The sequence below is a fragment of the Lepus europaeus genome, chromosome 19 (genome assembly GCF_033115175.1).
Source record: "Lepus europaeus isolate LE1 chromosome 19, mLepTim1.pri, whole genome shotgun sequence".
NCBI lineage: Eukaryota > Metazoa > Chordata > Mammalia > Lagomorpha > Leporidae > Lepus > Lepus europaeus.
The window spans coordinates 17,248,820-17,271,398 of NC_084845.1; the positions used below are offsets into that span (position 1 = coordinate 17,248,820).

Consider the following 22,579-nt stretch of genomic DNA (forward strand, 5'->3'; position numbering starts at 1 on the left):
GGGCCCTGCAGACTGCGAGGCAGGCCCCCCCCCCCCCCAGGCCTGCCTCCGGGCTGGGCTGCACAGGGTAACCTGTACACAGGTCTGGAGGATCCCTTTGTGGAGGGCATGCAGCCAAGGCCCCAGCAGCACCCTTACCCCGAACTGCAAGACTGTGACAGTGAGGGTCCCCCGGGGCAGAGTCAGACTCCATCGGGGTCACACGGGGCTGCTGTGCTGATGGGGGCAGGTCACCTCCCCCATAGCATCCCGGAGGCCATGGCCAGGTCAGCCCCCTGCCGCATCCCAGTGGAAAAGCCCCTGGTTTGTGGGTTCAGTCCCTGGGCCAAGACAAATACCTCAGTGAGACTGCCGGGCTGCTTCCCGTGACCTTCCGGGGAAGAGTAAATAAAGACGAGCAGGAAATCCCACAACGATGCCCAGAGGAGAGGCAGAAATTAATGATCAGAATACACCCGGCTCCTGGCGGATACCCCCCTGGGGATCTGAGGAACGCAGACCTTGTACCCCATCCTGGGGCCAGAGGAGGAGCCATCCTCACTGCCGCTCAGCGGGGTGGGGTGGCTGATGGGGGGGGCGCAGCAGACCGGGAGCACCTGGAAGAATGCATGGCTGGGGGGATCCAAGGTCTCTGTGGCTTCTGAGTCGGGGCAAGCCACCCGCCCTGTGTCGCTGGGTGCCTGGGATGGCTGAAGAGGAGGGGGAGGGGTTGCTGCGGAGGAGGAGTGACTCAAGCCAGGTGTCTGAGCTGGCCACAGCCACAAGCTGCCCCTGTCCTCCCAGCTCCCAGTCCCTGCTGCCTGCAAGCACCCACACCTCTTGCAGCCCCGCCTCCCACTTCCCAGCACCCTCCTTGCTAACCTGCCAACGCCCGACTCTATGCCTCTATGCGGCCCCTCCCTTCTGTGCCTTTGGAGTCCGCTCTTACCACCATCTGTGTCACACTCCACATGAGTGATACTTCCATGCACAACTCCTGTAGTTGTGTGCACTGCGCCTCACTCCCGGCTCTGGCCTCAGCCTCAGGTCCTGGCCACTTTTGAGGGGGAGGGAGGACTCCCAGGGGAAGCCAGAGGAGCGGCTCCAGTGGCAGGGAGCGCCCCCACCCTCAGAATGGGCAAAGGAGGAGCACAGAGCTGCAGCTTGTGCCCCTGTGCAGGTAGAGAGGGACGCCCGTGTGTTTCCTGGGGACCTGCAGTCAGGGGCCCCTTGGCCAGCTTTGCCACCCTCCTGAATGGGCAGTGTTCGGGTAGCTGGACTTCTCATCAGGCCTCCTCCTTAGAGACGGCACAGGATGCCGGGGGGCAGGCAGAGGTGTGGGGACCATGTGTCATCCCAGCCCTGAGCCCCTCTGCAGCAGGGGCCAGGACAGGCAGGGCTGTCTTTGATGGGGGCTCCGTGTCCATCCCTGCTACTGGCTGTGGGCCCTCCCTGCTCTGTGTACCGCCCCCTGCCCCACCCCTACTGGGCACTCTGCTTCGATGGGGACCTTGAGTGAACACGGGGCAGCCAGGCTTGCTTGGCTTGGGCAGATGCTGCCCCTTGCCCCGGTGCAGGTCGAGCGGGTCTCTGAGGTCCTGGGAACAGACCGGGGACCCCCCCACCCAGGGCCTCAGCCCTGTGCCAGCTCTGCTTGCCAGGCAGCTCGCTGCAGCCCACGGGGCCTGCCCTGGGACCCAAGCCCCGGGCCTTCTCTCCTGCACCCCCAGGGTCTGGCTCACACAGCCTCCATCCCCCCAGGGCCACTGTCCGCAAATGAAGTGAGCTCTTTGTCTGGAAGTGGCGCTAAGGATGCAGCACGTGGGGCCCTCCACTGCCTTCCCGGCTTGGCTCCGGCTGGGAGCCCCCCGGGGCTGTCACGCTCCGGGCAGGAAGCCTCGAAGCTGTGATGGATGCCATGAGCCCCAGGCCCAGCAGGACAGGGCCCTGCCTGAGGGCGGCCAGGTGGGCACAGAGGACCTGCCAGGACCCCGGGGCCGCCCTGCACTCACCCTGGGGCCTTGCTCCTCTGAGCCTGAGGGTTTCATGAGGCAGGCAGGCGGGCACTGGCCCAGAGGCTACCCTGGCCACCCTGGGTCTGAACACAAATCGGGTGGGTTGCACATGTGGATCCTGGGCCCCGGAGAGCTACAAGGGAGGTTGGGGCTCCTACCCCTGCCCCATGCCAGGCACAGAGCAGGACTCAGGCCCCACCCTCTCGGGGCCCAGAGGCCATAACCAGGCCCCAGCTGTGCCTGTGTGCTGTGCTGTGCTGGGGTGGTGGAGCTCTGGCTGCACAGGAGGGGTGGGGGTGGGGGTCCCACCTAAGGGGACCATTAGCAGGAAGCACCAGGAGCGCCAGCTCTCAGGCCCCCTGGCCGGATCTGGCTGCCCCGGCCAGGAACGGCTGAGGGACCTGGGCTTTGTCCTGGGCCAGGAAGAGCCAGTGTGCCCCGTGGACTAAAGAGGTGGCCGAGGTGTCCAAGCAGATGCAGGCGACAGTGGACAAGAGGAGACAGCAGGGCCCTGGCCGAAGTGAGGGGCCAGGTCCAGGAGATGTTTTGAGGGGAGCCAAGACAAGCTTTGGTGCTGGCTGCTGGGCTGTGCCGGGTGACTCCTGCTGTGGCGTCCCGGGTACGGGCAGGCATGGGGCCAGGGGTGTGGCTGGCTTGGATCAGGGGGCTCTGGGGTGGGCGGGGCCTGGGCCACAGGGAGGCCCCCACGCTTGTGCCCAACCCATAGACAGTAACCTTCACACACTTCAGGGGCCCCGCCCCGGCCCCGGGTGTTGTAACCACCATCCGGGCCAGACGCTGGGGCCAAGTTGCTGGAGGTTTAATCACTGTCACAACCCTAACCACACACAGGCAGAAACTCCCCACTGCCGGCCAAGAGAGCTGTGTGCAAGGCCTTCCCTGAGGGCGCGCAGGCCGGGACGACCAGAGGCGCCGCGGGGCCGCCTGGGCCTGCACGTCCGGGCAGGCGCCGGGCCGGCCCCAGGAGGGGCCCCCACGGACCATGATTTATACCTGATTCCCACCCTCGCCGGGGCCGGGCCAAGACCACAGCCCGCTGCTGAGGCCGGCCGGGTTGGAAGGCTGCGCTTCTCAGGGAGATACGGGTGGGGAGTGGGGTAGAGGTGCCGGCGCCCCAGAGGAGGCCCTTGCCCCACCAGGAGCCGAGTCCGCGCCAGGATCAGACCTGGAGCTCCCTCTGCCAAGGCGGGGGCTGGCGGGCCCGGCCCTCGGGAAGCTGCTTTTCCCGGGGCTGGGGGTGGGGTGCAGACGGGGAAGCAAGCATGCAGATGTGTGCAGGGGACAGTTTGCCTTCGATGGCACAAGGAGGGAAGTGAGCAGGACCCTGGGGGAGGCTCTCGGGGAGACAGCGGCTTTTATGCTGAGACCCCAAACATGGGCAAGGCCAGCCCAGCAAGATGCTTCTGGAACAGAAAGGTGCCCTGGCCTCCAGGGGACACTGGGGGGGCGAGGGGACAGGAGGAGAGCTGGTCTGGGCACTGGGACAGGCTGGGCTTGTGCCCCAGGACACTGGAAAGTGTGAAACCCTGGCCTGGGCTACCAGAGTGACAGATGGATAGAGGCTGCTGTCCAGGGGTGCTGCCCTCGGGCCCGGTAGATACCAGAGACCGCAGCTGGCTTCCTAGGGCCCGCGTGGCGGCATCTGGCGCAGGTAACATCGAGGCTCAGAGAGGTCACACAGGAAAGCCAGCCACCAGGGAACACTCCCAGCCCTCAGGGGTGCTGACCGGGCCAGCCGAGGTGTCATTTGGGCACTCAGAATGGCAACCCCAACTCTGCTCCTCCCAGCAGTGGGGAGGAGCGATGGGGCTGGCCACTGGGAGCTGGACTCTTGAGGCTCCCTCTCCCCCTCTCCCTCTGGGGCATGTGTGAGCAGAGCTCTGGGCCTCTCCGCTGCCTTGGACCACGGGTCGGGCCCAGCCCAGCTGAACCGGCCAGACCGCAGCTCCACCACCTGCTGAAGCCCTCACCTCCAGCCGGCCGAGACCCCTGCCAGGGAGCGGCCCCACCGTGGGGGCCTCCTTCCCTGCCCAGCCCTCCTGGGTGCCGGACCCCTCAGGATGCAGCCTCTGCCTTCCCCCAACATTCCCCTGGGGCAGCATGGAGGGCAAGCCTAGCTCTGAGTCGAGGTCGTGGGGCCCTGGGGTGGGCCTTTGCCAGCAGGCTGCCCTCTCTGGCCAGAGCCCCGCCCACCTGGCCCGCGCTCAGCCCCCGTGGGGTCAGGACAGGAGGCTGAAGCGGACGGGAGCTCTCCCCAAGTGCCCTATGGCACAAGTGCCTCCTTCCCAGGGGCCCAGGTAGGGCCAAGGACTGTGCTCCGGAGGCTCTCACAATGACCTTTGCCCCAGAAACCCTGGGGCAAAGATTCATTCGATTGGCAGCCTGGGCTGGGCTGCAGACCCCCTGCTAGCCAGCAGCAAGGCTGGGTTAGCCGCACCTTCACCCCAGAAACCTTTGCTCCCCACAGGGCCTGCAAGGGTGAGTCAGCCCCACTCGGGGTTGTGCAGGGCGCCCCCTCCTGCAGCTCTGGCTTCCCCATTGCCCCACATGAGCAAAGCCCAGGCCTGAAGTGCCGAGGCAGTGTTTCAGCCAGAGGCTCGGGCCCAGGGCCCACGGAGGCCAGCCTGTGGCTGCCACCGGGGAGGGGCATGCCTTCTGCCTCCTGGTGCCCAGGCCCCAGGCGATGCTGTGACATGGGCTGGAGGATAAGCCTGGGCTGCCCCTGTGTGTGTGGATGGCAAGAGCCTGCCCTTGGGATGAGAAGGGAGCGACAGAGAGGTCTCAAGGTCCAGAGCTTTGTGTGGAAAAGCCCAGCTCAGAGGGAACCATCCCCAGCCCCCACCGCTGAGCCTGCGCAGCCCTCGCCCTGTGCAGCCCAGGCTCACTGCCTCCCGCTCTGAGCCGCAGGCGTATGGTGGCCTGACATGCACCGCCTGGCTGACCGAATCCACCTGGAGGAGCTGAGCCGCATGGGCATCCTGCGTGGCTGTGTGGACGCCATGGTCCAGGCCCACCTGGGGGCTGTGTTCATGCCGCACGGGCTCGGCCACTTCCTGGGCATTGACGTGCATGACGTGGGAGGCTACCCTGAGGTCAGTGTGCCGTGGGGGCGGGGTGGCCTGCCCTGGGAGGCCGTCCCAGGGAGGGGCGGGGCAGGAGGGATGGCGCCCCCTGGAGAACAGGGAGAGGAGGTCCTGGCATGACCCCCGTGGAGGCAGGGTGGGTCTGTGGGTATTCCTCCTGTGGCTGCCTCCACGCGACCCTGGACGCTGAGTATAGATGGTCAGTACAGCTGCACTGCACCCCTCCGGTCCTCCAGCCTGTGGCTCCATGAAGACCCTACCCCACTTCCTGGCTGGCACCTGCGGCCTCCTCACGCCCAGGCACCCCTGGGAGGCTCGTGAGGGCCATAGACAGGGTTTCTCTGCCCACCCCTGCCAGCAACCCTCCCAGGACCACCCAAAGGGAGGCCCTCACAGGCAGGTGGCTGTGGCCTCTCTGGGCCCAGCAGGAGGGGGTGGGCCTGTCCCTGCCACCTGGCCCGGTGCCCACGGCGCAGGGCTGGTTATGCAATCGGTGCACACCCTGGGGCCCACCAGCCAGGGAGCCAAGACCAGGCTTGGCCTGGTGGCTACAGGGTATTTTGAAAGCAGCAAGAATGAATTTTTTTTTTTTGGGGGGGGGTGTTGAGATTGCTCAAGAGAAGCATTTTCAATTATTTTTTTCCTCAAGTGTAAACAGTTAAATTTGGAGAAACAGAATCAGTTTTAATTTCCTAATTTCTCCCCGTCCCATTGTGTGCGGGGAGCCAAGAGCAGGGCCTTCCAGACATTGTTAGCCGAGGTTCGTTATTCATTAGTCGCCAGAGCACTTTTTTTTTTTCCACCAGAGAAAACTGGCAGCAACCAGTTTTCATCTCTTCCAGTAAGCAGCCCTTTGTGCTCAGAGTCTATTCTTCTGACAGATAAACACTGTGGAAAAATACGGCTTTTCCTATAAAAGTCATTTGTTTTATTTCAGGCCTACAGACACATCTGGGGCTCCTCTGCTCGGAGCCCAGTCAAGGTTGAAGCCTTGTGAGCCGTCTGCCCAGGCAGAGGCGGGCACAGGCCCCCGGGGTGCCGGCCCCATGTGCCCCCAGCAAGACGGGCACCCTGGGCCACTGGGGCTCACCCTCGCCCCTGCGCAGGAGGCCTGGGCTCAGCCCAGCCCTTCCTGCTTCGTGGCCGGCCTCCCAGGCACGCCCAGGCCTGTGCCCTGTCCTTGGTAGACCCCCGAGCCGCGCTCAGAAGAGGCAGCTGCAGTCAGTGGGCTGGGGATCCCTGACCTTTGCCCCTACCCAAGCCGGGGCGGGGGTGTCCTTCCACGCTGCCAACCCCCAGCTCGAGGAGGGGATGGAGGGAAGCACGTCTCTCTTCTCTCCACCAAGCCCCACGCGGCAGCTCGGCCTGGGCCTCCAGGGAGGGTGGGGCAATTGGAGGAGACGTGACCTTGTTGGGCCTCTGCCTTCACCAGGCCTGGCTTCCTCAGCCATGGGGTAGAGAAGGGGACAGGCACTTGGGTGTAAAGGAAGGCGCTGGGGGCTAGGGCAGGGGAGTGGTGCCAGGGGCCAGGCACTGGCTTCAGGCGGCAGAAGCAGGAACATGCTGGAGCAGAGACCCCCAGACCCTCAGCTGTGACAGGGCCCCCTGCCAGCTGAGGAGGACCCTGCTGCCTTCCAGCATCCCCCAGCCTCCAGGTCAGCGGCCCAGAGGAAGGTACTGTGGGGCCGGGGGCCACAGCAGCAGGACTTGGCGCCCAGAGCATGACCCAGCCAGCCTCACGGTGCCTCGGTGTCCCCTCACGGCCCAGCCTGCTCACTGCTGGTCACAGCGGCTGTCCCCACCCTAACAATTGCACTGACAGCCTTCCCTGCTGTGCCCTGCCTTGGAGGCTGGGCCAGCCTGGTTCTGGTTACCTTACGTGAACCACTAATTGAAGTCTGATGTTCTTGGCCCCCAAACAGTCAGAAATGACAGCTCCGTCTCCAGCAGCTGGGCTTCCTGGGGGGAGCCACAAGCGGGACCGGCTCAGATCCTGACCAAAAGCTCGCTGGCTGCCCACTCGCTCAGAGGCCCTGGCCACAGGCCAGATGGTTGCCCCAGGGATCTGAGGAAGGCAAGGGTACTTCTGCCAGTGTCCTGGCCACCACCTGCCCCAGGCCCAGGCTGCAGCCCTGTCCACTTTGCCTGTGTGTGAGTGGACAGGCCCAGTGCTGGGTGTGCACTGGGGCTAGGGATGGGGCATGGGGGCAGGAACAGACATGGTCTCTGCAGGGAGTGGCTGCCATTGTTCCTCCAGGCCACAGGCCCATTCCCAGGGCCACACCCCCAGGCCATGCACTTGCATGGGCACACAGCATCCCATCCTGCTGACAGCTCCAGCCCCTCTTCCTGGATGGTCACAGGGCAAACCTGGGACTTGGCCTAGGGGAGCCAGGACCAGCTCTTTTGGGGCCAGTTTCCACTTGAGCTGCCTGGAAGGAGCGATGCGGCCCCCGGGAGGCCTCACAGCCTCCTTAAGAGCTTTTTTGGCCTCCCTGGTTTGGCTGCTACCCTTCCCCTGGCCAGGAGGGGGGCCTGAATGACGGAAGCCGGACACCCAGCCAGCTCCATGGGCCCACCCTGGCAGCTTGTCCTGGCTGTGTGCACATGGTGGGTGTCCCTGGGCTCTTGAAGGTAATTCTGAGGGTGTCCAGGGCCAGGGACACGCAAACTCTAGGGTCACGGCAGAGGGAAAGGTCAGAAGTGCCTGTGGCCAGCACAGCAGGGGTGAATCTCGGCTGGAGACCCTGCCTTGGTCAGAGAGCCCCGATGAGACAGTGGCCAGCCTGGAGCTGTGGGTTGGGTCCTCCTCGCGTGTCCTGTCTCCACAGGGCGTGGAGCGCATCGACGAGCCGGGCCTACGCAGCCTGCGCACTGCACGGCACCTGGCGCCAGGTATGGTGCTCACCGTGGAGCCAGGCATCTACTTCATCGACCACCTCCTGGACGAGGCCCTGGCTGACCCGGCCCGTGCCTGCTTCTTTAACCGCGAGGTCCTGCAGCGCTTCCGCGGGTTTGGTGGGGTGAGTGCCCGTGGGCCCTGCATTCCTGCCCCTGGCGTGTCCACTGCCCCACTGCAGCTGCTTGTCCCAGGACAACTTCCTCACTTGGGAAGGGCCCAGACAGGTGCCTCACTCCTGAGTGGGAAGATGCACAGGTTCTCTACAACCCCGGCCTGCCCCAGGAGCTCCAGTGCCCGACAAGGACAGGATGAGGCAGTGCCATGAGCGGCTGGCCTGCAGTCTTGGAGGCCAGCCCCTTCCATCCCGGGTCCTCAGAGCGCCCAGGCAGCAGCAGGCTCAGCCTGACGCAGGTCGGCCCTCTCACCAGCTCCAGTCACCAGCATCTGTCCGTCTGACCCAGGTCCGTATCGAAGAGGATGTCGTAGTGACTGACACGGGCATGGAGCTGCTCACCTGCGTGCCGCGCACCGTGGAGGAAATCGAAGCTTGCATGTCGGGCTCAGACAAGGCCTTTACCCCCTTCTCTAGCCCCAAGTAGAGCCCACCCGGCATGCCCAGCGGGACTGGGGCCTGGCCACGGCTCTGCACGGCGGGGAGCCTGCTGATTGGCACCCCCAGCGGGCGAGATGGTGCTCTGATGTCCCAACACGGACATCTGTTCCTGTCAAATAGTGATTGCTGATTCCTAGGCAAGCAAGCCTTTCATATTAACCTTCTGCAAGATGATAGGCACTTCGCTTTAGGACAGGGACGTACGTGCTGCCTGATAATCACCCTGTTCTGCAGTAGCAGCTGAAATCTCCCGCTGCCGTCTGTGCTGTTTCTCAGGAAAGATGCCTTTCTGGGGTTTCCTCTTAAAAATCACTGTGCAGAATGGAATTTGCAATAAAATGTTTCCGAACGTGGTCCTCTGTGCACGTTGCTCTCTTTGCTGTCAGCCCGTTGCACCCAAGTACCCGGGACCCGTGGACTCCGAGAACTAGTGGCAGTGGCACAGACGGGCCTTTGCACCTGTTTCTGCCTTGGACCGGCCTGGCTGCTCCAGGAGCCTCTCTGAGCCCCGGGGTCTCTGCCGGGCTTCAGGGTCACTCTGTCACTTCTTGCAAGACTTCCCAAGCCTAACATGCACCAGAACCACAGAGCCCTTGGTCAAAGATTCCCAGAGCCCATGTGCAGTCAGGGCTCCCGAATCACAGTCACTAGGGGCGATGCCGGGGCTGCCCTCCCCCGGGGGGGGGGGGGCGGGGCTCCTAAGGCTCAGGTTTTGAGAACTACCCTCAGGTACCAAGCTTCAACCTCTAAATAGCAGGGCAGACGGGTGTGGGGTGGAGACCCTGGGCCCTCAGTGGATCCAGCTGATGGACTTCGCCCACACCATGCCTCTGCACAGGCCCAGAGGCAGCGTGGTAATGTAAAAAGGCCTTTGATGTGGGTGCTGCCACAAAGCGAGATTTCTGAAAGGGGCAGACCTACACAGCACTGATGTCCCGTGCACGTGGGACGTACTGCAAAGCCAACACCTGCCAGAGATCCTGCGGTCTGCCACAGCGCCATAGCCAAGGAGAGCCTGCTCGTTCCCTGGTGTGCTGAGGTGACCACGCCGGGCCCACTGTGCCTTGGTCCTCCGACAGCACTTTCCTTCCCACAGAACTGCCCCATCTAGGAGCCCACTCCCAGAATTCCGTACCCCCTTCCAGGTCTGTCTTCCCAGTGCTCTGAGCCTGGGTGAAGTGCGAGAGGATGTACGTCAGACGGAACCATGATGGGGTGGGGAACTCCCAACGCCAAGCCAGACTGAGACCGAGGAGCTCAGTAGGTGGCTCCCTTCCTGTGGCAGTAACGTCAGTGTGCCACGGGGCCACGCTACAATAAAAGCCCCTTACTTCCAGATCACCATTTACCTTGGCTGCTTCTTAAATGTGTAACATTCATTCTAGAAGGTTTTCTGCCGTGACGCTGAGCAGTGTGGCGACGGGCCTTCCGACTGTCAGAAAAGTGAGTTCCCCAAGCCTTCGCCCGCCCCCACTGCCCTGTGACAGACATGTTCCCGCGTAGGGGGGTTTCAGTTCCCCGACCTCCAGGACAGAACCAGTCGCAGTGAGCATGGAACTCTAGGCAGTTTTGGTAACTAAGACAAAGTTTTTGTAACTAAGACACATAGCTAAAGGCATCACGAGTCTTTCTCCTTCCCCATCAGACATACCCAAACCAATCAGCCCATTCCACACAGACCAAACACAGCAACTGGAAATCTCAGTAAACTCTGTCCAGGAGAGAGACTGGGGACAAAGACGCAGCTCATTTAGCCCAGCCCCGTGAGCCAAACAGTGTTTTCTCTGACAGCATGGTTCCCAGATGCCTGGCCATAGCTCCCTACTCTACTCTAGCCACGTTCCTGAGGATGAAAACAAGTCTCCTCCAATGTCTGCAGAAATTTCTACAGCTTCAAAAATTGGCGAGACCCTTCCAGAAAGCTGTACAGAGCTTTCCACCTCTGGAGGCCATCAGAGAGTAACTGAGCGCCTACTCCGTGCCAGTGCAGGATGAACACATGGCCCCTGCTCTCAGAGCTCCCCAAGGAGACCTCAGCTTCAATAAACACCCACAAAAGTGTTCCGTCGCGAGCAGCAGGAGAAGCACCATGAAGAAAGTAACAGCAATGACCTTGCACAGCAAGCTACGGGCTGGGAGAGGAAGGGTGGTAAGTGAGAAGCAAGAGATGCACATTCCAGACAGAGCTGTCTCAGGAAGGAGGTACTGTTCATAAAAGCTTGGAAAAGCCCTGGGGCCACAGCAGTGCAGGAGGGGACGGGGATGGAGATGAAGGAGAGCCAATCCTGAGGAGACTGGTCTCACCCTGGGCGCAGCGGGGAGCACGCAGCTAGCCAACCACCAGTCGGGCCAGGGGAGGTGAGGCAGGCTCAGCCCTGGTGACGACACGGAGACATCCAGCTCTAACAGGACCTGGTGCAAGGCGTGACTGCCTCGCTTTCAGCTCATTCTTGTCCAGAGCCAATGCTACAGCCCCAGAGCTCCCGGTGCCTCTGGGAGGCACAGCATCATGCAGGGAGTGGCCTTCTCCTCTGAAGTGCACACAAGATGCTGGTGAGTGCTACAGATATGCCCAGGACCCAGGCGGGCGCAGCCTAAAAGTGCTGTACTTAAAAAGACCTGGCACCTGCACAAAGAAATCATCTCTCTATAAAATTCCTCAAGATAAGTTACTGGATTCTAAATTGCAACTAACTTATAAAAATGACACGGGACATCCTACCCATAGAAATAATTACTGTACTATGATTTTCACTGAGATGCAACAAGTAGGAATTTATTTCCCAAGACATGAAAATAATTGAAAGGTCATGGCAGAAGTCTCTAAATGGTAACTTCCCTTGAAACATTCAATTCCAGTCACTTCTTGGACTCCTATTCCTGACGTCGGCAAATTTATCTCCACAGACGCTGTGTGGCATCAGGTAAATAAGGGTGATATATATTCTAGAAAACTGTATGGGGAGGGGAAAGGCCTTACTTTACTTTCTTGACCGTCTGCCTGGAAACATGAACAACCTCCTCCCTCTCTGTAAATGGAAACCACGTAAGACATGAGGTGATCAAATCATTTTATTACTCGCTAGGATACAGTTTTAGGTTAGACCAAGTGTCTAAAAATATAACTAAAGATGCATTCATGTCCAAGAAAACCATTCCCCTGCCTACTACAGAAAATCTAGACTGCGACAGAAGCAGCTCAGCTCCTCCCCTCACTGCCCGCCCCCGCCACACCCCCGCCCCCAGGCTGGTCATCATTTGTACCTTTCTGGTATCCAAGGAAAAGAAACCCACAGTCATCCTTCCAAAGTTGTTTTTTATTTTAAATTCATTGAAAGAAATAAAATTATATTTTAAAAAAATAGAGTAATCTCACAAACTGAGGGAAGCCAGGAACAAAAAGAACAAGTTAGTGACTTCTTCCTGAGAGGCAGGTCTCACTGCTGCAGAATGACTTCTCCCTCCTGGCTTTCGCCACACAGTTTTCCTCCTATTTCTAAGGCAACAGAAAGCACTGAGTGCTAGGTGGGCTTTCCAGATTCCGAGTTTCAAGCCCTCTAATGGGGATTAAGAAACATCAAAAAGCTGCTACAATTTCCTTCTTTTTAATATTAAGTGTTAAATTTACACATACTTCTACATTATGATGTAAGCTTCAGAATTTCACACTCATGACCTGAATTCCTGGTCCTAGTTTATTAAAATCTTAGTACTTCTCAGTAAGAATGTCCAAAGAATCTGAGCTGGTGTCCCAGTGAGAGAGGCCAGGCAGCAAGAGGGGCTGCCCAGATCCCACCCTCTGCAGCCAACGCCAGTCAGAAAGCACCGTCCTCGCAGACTCAGAGGCAGCCACAAATTCATACCAAAGCCTAGTTTCTAAGTCACCAGATCTGTCCACAAGGCAGATCAAATCTTTAATGGTTCGCAGGGAGCACACAGAGTAAAAGTTACAAAAGTCACTTTACAATTCCAGAGCTCTGAACTCACGCCCCATACTTGGTTTCCTTGCATTTAAACCATCAACAGAGAACATTTGCTCTGGACCACTTAGGTAAGACACTGAAGACAGTGGTTAACGTGTTTGTCCCAGGCATGGGCGTCACTGTTTGCTTATGCTACAGTTCGGATTTGCAGTTCACAGGAAAGCTTGAATGGCCTTTTCCCGAAGCTTCTTTCTTCAGGACAGCTAATCCGTGTAACTGGTGACCAAACTCCATGGGGACGTCAATTTCTGAAAGGTTTTTTTTTTAAGTAAATAAAGAATTAAAATACCTGTTAGAGGTGCTTAAAGATTCAAGTGCCCCAACTGCATCTCCAATGAAGTTCATTATAAACATCAATCAGCTAAAGAATCAGGACTCCATATGTCTTAGTTTTTCACAACAGCAACCTTTCTACGAGGTTGAAATTCCAAAGTAAAGGTGTTGGACCCTAACAAGAACCCCCATTCTGTTTTCTGGCTCCGTAGGGAATGAACAGCCCTCCTGGACGGTAGTCACAGGACAGCGGGCTCCTGTCTGTGCAGAAGGGCCTCGCGCTTCTGCGGCAAGCATCAGGGTGCTATGGTGTCTTCTCCTGCCCAGGAAACAGCAGAAGTCAGCACCCTTCCGCCAACCAGGGGTGCAACCTGGGTTCAGCTCTGGTCACACTATCCCAAGTCCTACTAGGAAACAGCAGTGTGGCCAGAAGCGACCATGTTCAAAGGAGATACCTGGTAACATAAACTTTTTAAGATCAGATATGACACAAGTCTCTCATCATCAGCCTAGGCACAAAAAACTACGCAAAAGCCAACAAATTCAAACTAGAATTGTGCTAAAAAAAAGAAAGAAAAAGAACATTAACAAAGACGATCTAAACAAGCAACAATGATATGTCAGAATCTAGAAATGCCCTACTTTACTGATTGCCATTTTTTAGTCAACAAAAATGTGAATATCCTGAGTTTTATCGGCATTTTCTTTCTAAAATAACTTATGAGACATGAAAGTATACCAATGAATAAACCGAAGCAGTGATACATAAAGTCTGGAAAAGCAGCCCACTAATTAGAGAAAGAAATGTCACAAAAATAATATAAAAAGCTGTATTTATGTGAAATAAATTAAAGGTCAAAACATTACATTTTCAAGTTTTCTTAGACTACAATTTTGGGAAGTGGCATGGAGTTGATATATTTTTCTCATCATCACTTAGTTAAGATCAAATACCAAAACAACCCTTCACAAGCAATTTCTACTTTAGAGATCACGGTTGTGGCGGCTGGTTTGCACGCGGGACAAACCACCTGTGGGTTATTCCAAACTGTGGTCAGCAGTGTGCGTCACCTGCTGGGCATCGTGTTTACTAACTTGGTCAAAAGCCCCTCCTCCAAAATGCTTACTTTTACTAGCACCTGTGGAAACTAACATGTTGATAACACAAACTTCTCTAAAGCCACCTGGTTCTTTAAGGACGCAAAATAATGCCAATCCAATAATCCAAAAGTACTCCAAAAGCGCAATTCTAACATGTTTAAATTTTACTTTTTCTCAAATCAATTTGCTTCCTAAATATTACTTGTACTTAAAAACCAATTAGTTGCATATTGCCTTTAAGATGTGACAGGTTTCTTTACTTAACCTGTCATCACTATTCAAAAACTTGTGCTTACTGGGGTAAATACTACTAATTACGCTAAGACAAGATTTATGTGATTCCTAAAATTGATCCAAATTACACAGTGATTGGTTTCTGGAACTGCGGATTTCTACTACACAACTGGGAATAAAATCACAAACAGATTAACACGGATGGCATTCAGCTTTTCTTCATCCAATTCACCATTTCCATGAAAACCAAGACCCTTCTGCGTGACCTGCCAGCGTCCCATTCCCTCTGTCAACTAAAAAAGCAGCATTTCCTAGGAAGTCAGGATTTACTAACATCAGGGTCCGAGATTTTTTCTTTTTACCATATACCTTAAAAATGTTTGGCTTTTAATCCCCACAAAAATTCATATCATTTTAAACCAGATATTCTAATTACATGGCTACCTTTTTTTGTTTTGTTTTGTTTTTTGCTAATCAACTCTTCAGTGCCGATTCAAGAAAATAAGCTCCAATGGATCTCTGACGAATGGAACAAGACAGCGTTCAGCCACTGACGTGAGTGGCGCAGGCAGTCACACGCTGACATTCAGCCACAGCTGTGAGGTCTGGAAAGGATGGGTCTACTGTCCTGCATTATCAGAATTTGTTGTACTTTCAGTGCTAATGGGCTGCACGTTGTCTGCAAGGTTGTGCGCATGCTCAAGGAACAAATCTTTGAGTACACTTAATTCCTTAGTCAGCAATTTAATTTTTGCTTCCAATCGTTCGTTCTCCTCTTTGAGCTGATTCACGCGCTGCAGTGTATCTTGCGCCTTCTGCTTGCTTTTCAAGCGGCTCTTTTTCACAGCCATGTTATTCCTCTCTCTGCGCTGACGATACTCGTCACTATTTCGATCCATGGGTGAGCTCTTTTTGCTTTGCTTGCTGGGAGGCACAGCTTTGCCTCCTCCCCCAGGGCCAGCAGGCACCAGCTGAGGGACCTGCTGCACACCACTGGCATGTGCCTGTGTGTGGATAACGCTTATTCCGTTCACTCCCGGAGCGCTGGTTTGCTGCGAAATCTTGCTCATTTGGGCACTCTCCCTTACCAACACAGAACAAGCAGAAAGGAGGCAAGGTGATCAGAGGTGTCCACAACACACTGCCAACAAATCTTCACATGTACCTAGTGAAGGAAACAAACTGCATTAAAATGTTTTCCAAGACAGCGTCCAATGAAATTAAACTTGCACGTTCCCCATACAGCAGGACAGTAATTGAGTGAAGGCTACAGCAGCTGCCAACCGTGGCAGTTCTTCAGGGGCCTGAATCATCTAACTCAGAGAGGCTAAACCCAGCCTTTCTGAATCCCCAAGGGTCCTGCCCATCTGTGATTGCTATCAAAAGGGGAGGGAAACCACTAATTAGGTGACACACATGAACTGACAGCACCCGGAATGATATGCCAAGGAGAATGTAAGATATTCGGGTTAGACATGGAAAAGCTCAATGATGGTGGCTGAGACACCACAACAGAATGGGGCAGAAGTCTCGGCTGTTGGCTCGTGCCAGAAGAGAATGCTGGCATGGAGAGCCCCCTCCCCAGCACCCGTGAGGGGTGTGATGCTGTCCCCTGCATGTTCCTTCTTCCATCAGGTAGACAGGGAGTCACAAAAGACTTTGCTTTTCTCCCAGCGCCATCTCTATGGGTTATTTTGAAAAGGGGGGTGTTTGTGTGTGTGTTTTCTTTTCCTTGTTTTTTTCCAATGCTCTCAAAAGTTTTCCAAAATGTACTGTTAGTTTCTTGGATTTAGAAGCAATGAGACACCAAACGTGCTCCCCCACCCCACTATGCTTGTAGTAGTGGTTTATTGTTCTTAATATAATTAACACAACGTCTACACACACCTGAACTGAAACCACAGGAAAGAGACAGAAGTCAATGACGCAACCAGGGAAGTGCACATACTGGGACTCAAGCTGGACAGCACAGAGCAGCCAGCACCTGCACCCCCATCGCACTGCCAGATGTGCCCCCAGGACATGCCGGTGCTGCCCAGAGAAACTCAAAACTACTCCTGTCTGCATTGCTCTGAGTCCAGCCAAGTCCCTCTAGCCGCCTGAAGAGGTGTGAAAGCAAAACCGCCCGAGGCATGAGGCCACTTCAAGACACACACTGACTAAGCTGAGCTGCGTCCACCAGGAACTCCACTGCACTCTTGGAAATCTAAAGCAGGATTATCAACCACAAAACTAGCTGGCTGTCTTCTCACAGAACTGCTACAACTCCATCAGTGGAAAAAATGTGGTCAGAATTATGAAATGCTCCAAATGAGTACACCCCACAGTGTACCTTCCCCCAAACCTTTAGCCAGACATTCTCTGTAACACTGTTTTCCGGTCTTGGCTTTACAAAGTCTGTATATCATCACTGTTCGTTATTTTAAAAGCCACACAGCCAGCCCTGAGCAAGCAGACACCTGTTCTCACTCCAGTTCCAAGAGACAAAGCTTCCTTCTAAACCACGATGGAGATCTACTCCAAGTCAACCTTCAGTAATGAATATTGCACAATTTCCCTTGATAATTTTTATTTTGCCCAATCTATCTTCCAAAGTGGCTGTTCAGTATTAGTTTGAGTCACCCTTATTGCTATCTGACACATATTCTACCCAATTTTCAAGAACCTGCTGGGGGCCAGCACTGTGGAATAGGTTAAGCCTCAGGTTGGGCCAGCAGCCCATATGGGCGCCAATTCATGTCTTGGCTGCTCTACTTCCAACCCAGCTCCCTGCTGATGGCCTGGGAAAGCAGTGGAAGATGACCCAAGTACTTGGGCCCCTGCACCCATGTGGGAGACCCAGAAGAAGCTCTTTGCTCCTGGCTTCGGATCCGCCCAGCTCCAGCCGTTGCGGTCAACTGGGGAGTAAACCAGAGGATGGAAGACCTCTCCCGGTCCCTCTCTTCCTCTGTCTGTAACTCTGCCTCTCAAATAAATAAATCTTAAAGAAAAAAAAAGGAAAAAAAAAAAAAAAAAAAGAACCTGCTGAACTCAACATCTCTCTTGTGACTGTTACCATTCACGATTGTGTTCACCTTACTTACCTACTTTTAACTTTCATACCATTTACAGTTTTTGATCTTTAAAACTAATCTCTACAGTCAACGTGGCCCAGCTCAGAAACCGCAGCACAGAGTAGGAACCAGGTCAATCTTGTCTTGGCTCTGGCTCCAGTTCCTTCTGTGGGCTGTGCCTCCGCATCTGCAAATGAGAGAAGGAATGGGCAGATGCCTGCTGCCTGGCTGTGCCTCATGAATTTCAGTCACTCAAAACTCTGGTCCGTTCCAGGCCCCAGATTCAGGGATGTTCATGCCCTTTCTGTACTGGCACATCTAGGAATGGGAAGGGCTTTTACCCCAGTCTGACTCATCCTGCAGAGCTGAACAACACAGTAGGTGAGGTTCTGAAAGTAAACCGTCTGGGGCCGGCGCTCTAGCACAGCGTGTTAAGCCACTGCCTGCAGCACCAGCAATCCAATGGACACTGGGTTGAGACCCGGCTGCTCCACTTCTAACAGCCTAGGAAAGCAGTGGAGGATGGTCCAAGTCCTTGGGCTCCTGCACCCATGTGGAGCCCCAAATGGAGTTTCAGCCTCCTGGCTTTGTCCTGGCCCAAATGGCTAGTGCTGATGCAGCCCTTTGGGGAGTGAACCAGTGAATGGAAGATCGATATTCTCTCTCCCTCTCTCTACCTCTCCCTCTAACTCTGCCTTTCAAATAAAATATTTTTTAAAAAGGGGGGGGGGGACAAAAAGAAGGTAAACCCTTTGTCTGGAAAAACAAAAGTATTCATTGACCCTACAAACTGATAAAAATGCAAGAAAAATTGCAGACAATAAAAACAACCCCAAGAATGCTTTAAAAGTTCAACTTGAAAAACAAAACAAGCTTCATAAAGATTACGCATTTCTTTTTATGATGAACGTCAATGTAAAGTCATTTACGCTTTTGTTCCTTCCTCATTCACTGAGCACCTACAACAGGCCAAAAATGTACTCCAAACCTGGACACTCAACCCTAAATGCAAGCGTGGCTCCTCTGTGGACAAGCCCAATTCCAAAGTTCAGGAGGAAGCAGGGTGGCGCCTTGTTTCCTGCTCGTGAGTCACTCCGGGAGGAAGCAGCAGCAGGGAAGCTAAAGAGCAACAGGTCTCAAAGCCGGACCGACCACACCAGCATCGGCTACAGAAGCGCACCTTCTCAGGTGTCCTGATCTACGGCGCCGGCGTTCGGGAACCGGGCTGCCAAATGGCTTTGGTGATGCTGACACCGAGCCCCTGGTGTCATTACTGATGGATCTTTAAGGCCGGCCTAAATGCGCGGTAGGCTTTTTAATACAAATCTCTTGAGTATTGTTCTTTCAAATCAGTAACGCACTGAAAATTGACAATGTTAGAATGAGTAAAATAAAATTCTTCTCAAGTTTCACTTGGGAAAATAAACCTGTCAAGAATTTTCCTGGATGGAAGACCGTTCTGTCTCTCCCTCTCGCTGTCCATACCTCTCAAATAAATAATAAGATCTTAAAAAAAAAGAATTTTCCTAAAAACCCTCTGTCTCACCCTCCCCATACAGTTAGAATGATGTTTCTCCACTGGCTCCTTAAAATAAACTTTTCACCCCATGTCCTCAGTGAAGGCCAACGCTTCAAAGTATTCATAAATGCTTCTCCCTTCTCCAATTCAGCTCAAATCACTAAACCTGACAATTCTTCCTAAAAATAAACACACACACACACACACACACACAGTAACAACAAGAATCTCCTACCCTCCATTCTCCTCCACCCCAATGCCACCTAAATTACGTCAGCCTGACATCATCTCTCAGGGGTAGCAGGCTTAGCTCCCTGGACTGCTGTGGCGAGAGCAATCTAACAATCAAACCTGAGTCTGTCACACCCTCCTCCTCCAGTCCACAGGGTCCAACCCCAGGTCCCGAGCCCCTCTCCAGCCCTTGCTCCCTTCCACTGCACATCTCAGCAACACTAGATCACCACTGGTTCCTCAACACTGCCCACCTTCTCTTATCACGGTGCTTCTGTCCAGTTTGCTCCCCCACCTTCTTGTCAATCCCAGCTCCACAGGGCGCACCACTGCAGACAAAGCTAAAGGCAGGCCCAGCACCCACCCGCTGCAGGGGCCCTGAGGGAGAGACAGCCCCCTTCTTCAGGGAGTACACAAGAGGCTGCCGGGAGAATGAGAACTCGTGTTTGTTTTGTCTTTTTAAACGTCACCTTTCCCATCCATGTTTGGTCTGATTTACAACATACAAAACAAACTGTTTGTAAATACACATCTACTACAGTGTGTGTTCAGTTTTTGCTTCTTTTTTTACTGACAAAGCTAGAAAGCCAAAAAGGCAGGAGACCACTGTCACCTCTCCGTGTTAGGACCACCTTCCCGGAACACTGCCAGACAAGCCTGGAGGTGTGGCTACCTGTGCTTCCCAGTGGTTCTGTGACCGGGTCAGGCACTCCCGGGACCACCAGACCAAACCCAAGTGCCGGGAATGCGAGCTGTCGCTCCCAGAGGCTTCCCAGGTGCCACCTAAGGCCCCCCGGGAGGAGACCACAGCCCTCCCCTCCCCCATCACCGAGCTGACAGTCTGGATGGGCCCTTGAGATTCAGAGATGGGCTCTTGAAGACATGAAGTCCTGTTTCCCCCTATTTGTATTAAAAACAGTTGAACCAGCCACGCGTGCCCACCGGAAACGGGGAATCAAGAAACCGAAGTATCCCCTAGTATCCTGGAATGATTCAGCCTTGGTTTTCAGCTTTTCCAGAAACAACCCGAGGGACAGCCTACCCCAAACACCTAAAACATCAACAACTTTCAGACACCGAAAGCAAGTCCTTGCAGGATCGGGTTTCAAACTTTTCTTTGGGAGTCACCTTTCTTGGGAGAGACAGCTCTGCTCTGACTGGTGATGACCCACTCAAAGCACGCCGCTGAGAGCGAGCGGCTCCCAGGTGCTGAGCTGTTACACCCCCTTCCCAAACCGACGCCGGGCCAGACACGGCCTCCTCCAGGGGAGCAGCGCACGGCTTCCTCGGAAGGGCAGAGCCCCCGGCCCCTCGCACCCTCCCCGGGCTGCTGGCCCGGGGCTCCCTGCGGCCGCGCTAACCTTGCCCTGCTCCTCCAAGCCTCGCCCGACCCCCGTGCAACAGCGAAACCACCTTTCCGTGCAGTTACGCGTTTAAAAGCCAGCTGTCTTCCCTGCTTCCCCACTCCAGGAACTTCTCCCACACTTCTCCACCACCACCCCGGCCCCAGCCCATTCCAGGGCAGCAAACATCCTCTGCGGAACGCGGGCAGGACACGGTCCACCTCCCGCCGCTGCGGGAACACCCCGCACCCCCAGGGGCCAACGCGCGCCGGGCTTGTCCACACACACACACGCAGCGCGGCTCACAAACAGGGCCCGGCCCGGGAGGGGGCACACCGCGTCCTCCATCCCTCTCCGGCCGCGCCGGGAGCGCGGGGGTCGGCGGGCGGCGCCGCGGCGCTGGGCCGCCGCCAGGGATGAGCTCAGCGCCCCCGCCGGGTGTTGCCGGCAGGTTGCATCAGACGCCGCACGGGGCCGCCGCCCGCGCCTCCAGCCGCGCTGGGCCTTCCCGGCCGCCCGCCCCGGGTCTCCTCGGGCCGGGCCCTGCGCACACGCGAGCCGCCGGCGCCGCCGCGGCCTCCACCTCCTCCGCTCGGCGCGCCCGCCCGCGGCCTCCTTACCTGCGCCTCCAGCCCGCCCGCCCCCAGGCGGCCTCCACTACGAGCGGCCCCGCGCGGCCCGACCCGACCCAGGCCTAGCTGCCCGCGAGTCAACGAGGAGGAGCGACGGTTACGAAACCGGCTGCCTCCGCCCGTTCCGCCGCCGCGGCCACCGGCTTCCCCTCCTCGCCGGCACCGCGCGCGTGGCCGCCGCCGCCACGACCAATGGGAACGCCGGCCCAGCGGTGACGCGCCCTCCTCTCGTGACGGACAGCAGCATCAGCCAATCAGGAGCCGCGTGGCCCCGGGAGGCGGGCCCGCGGCGGAGGCGTTGGCCACGGCGCGGCCGGCGGGCGTGGCGGGCGTGGCGGGAGCCGGCGGTGGCTCCTCAGCCGCCCGCGGGAGTCGGCGGCGCGGCAGGTCCCTCGCCGTGGGATACGTGTAGCGAGAAGAGTCGTGTCCCAGCCGGAGGCTAGAGGCAGCCTCGCCTTGTGAAGGCCACACCTGCTTTCGGGAAACGACATTCCTGAGGTGGTGTTTTGAATCCGTGATTTCTGAGTTTCCCGGAACGCCCCCACGGACCCGCCGCCTCGCCCACCGGCCTGCGCCCGCCGGGGGGACGCAGCCTGGCACGGGGCGGGGGAAGAGCCCAGAACCCTCCACGGCCCTCAAGGCGATCGCAAACTCTGGTGTTTTGAAGCCAGGCGTTTGCCAACGTAGGGTTAGTATTGGTGTCACATTCGTGGGAACTGCAGCCTGGGGTTCCTGGTGACGGTGAAATACACTGGATTTCCGAACTCCTTGCCTTGTGGAGGCTCGCAGGAGAGAGGTGATCGCCGGGAAAAGGAAGGCTCCGAAGCCTGACCCCTGTAAGAGCCTGCACAGGAGGGCCCCGGAGCAGCGCCCTGCAATTCTGATCGCTCGAAGAGGCCCAGGTTCTGGGGCCCGGCTTCGGCACAAGACTGTTTTTAGGAATCAGCGAGAGATGCTAAGCCACTTGCAAAGAAGAAAAGGAAGGGGTTGCAGCTGAGAGTGAAGTGTAGATGCTCGGCGGGCAGCAAGGCACCGTGTGTACCACACCCGTGTGCTTCTCTGGCTCTCGGTGCTCGCAACCGAAATGGGTTTGATCCATTATGGTTTGAGCACCATTAAAAATGAGTTATGTTTTGTTGCTCGTAAAAATCATAATTTTATCCTGAACATTTCCTTATCCTTTAACAATTGTAGGAAAAGATAAAAAAAAAAAAAAAAAAAAACACCACAGTGCATGTAGGTATATGAAGTTCCGCCCTGGCTTGCTAACCGCCTTGCCGGGCTGTGGCAGCTTTCTCTGTCTGAGCAGGCCCTCCACACCCAGCAGGTCTGGTCCACGCCCAGAGACTTGGGTGTTTGTTTCCTCTAAAGCTGGTAGCTAGTAATTCTTCTACACAGTTTACAAATATTTACTTAGTGTTAACTGTGAGCTAAGTGCTGGGATTCAGCAGTGAACAAAACCCACACAAGTCCCTGCTGCCCTGGAGCTTCCACTTAGAGCCGGGGAGACAGACGGCCCAGGAATGACAGACTTTTTCCACTGCCCTTTTCACATAGATAGAAGTACCAGATGCTGTGAGAGATTACACGAAGAGAA

The 22,579-nt window shown here is 56.1% G+C and overlaps 2 protein-coding genes across 3 annotated transcripts in view; one reads left to right on the plus strand and one right to left on the minus strand.

Moving 5' to 3' along the window:
• Positions 1-8,966, plus strand: part of PEPD (peptidase D) — a 113,820-nt gene extending 104,854 nt beyond the window's left edge. Inside the window, exons 13-15 of the mRNA XM_062176102.1 lie at positions 4,923-5,107; positions 7,930-8,121; positions 8,462-8,966. Coding sequence (XP_062032086.1) covers positions 4,923-5,107; positions 7,930-8,121; positions 8,462-8,599 — 515 coding nt within the window. The 3' untranslated portion in view covers positions 8,600-8,966. The remainder of the gene's footprint in view (positions 1-4,922; positions 5,108-7,929; positions 8,122-8,461) is intronic.
• A 2,914-nt stretch (positions 8,967-11,880) lies between these two features.
• CEBPG (CCAAT enhancer binding protein gamma) lies at positions 11,881-21,055 on the minus strand. Of its 2 annotated transcripts, none has more exons than XM_062176443.1 (2): positions 20,971-21,055; positions 11,881-15,369 (listed from the first exon to the last, which is right to left on the minus strand). In XM_062176443.1, exon 2 carries the CDS (start codon positions 15,272-15,274, stop codon positions 14,825-14,827), a length of 450 nt encoding a protein of 149 aa, XP_062032427.1. In that variant the 5' UTR covers positions 15,275-15,369; positions 20,971-21,055; the 3' UTR covers positions 11,881-14,824. The 2 variants fall into 2 exon arrangements, with proteins under 2 accessions (XP_062032427.1, XP_062032428.1); XM_062176444.1 differs by lacking the exon at positions 20,971-21,055 and adding an exon at positions 17,288-17,679.
• Positions 21,056-22,579: the final 1,524 nt, after the last annotated feature.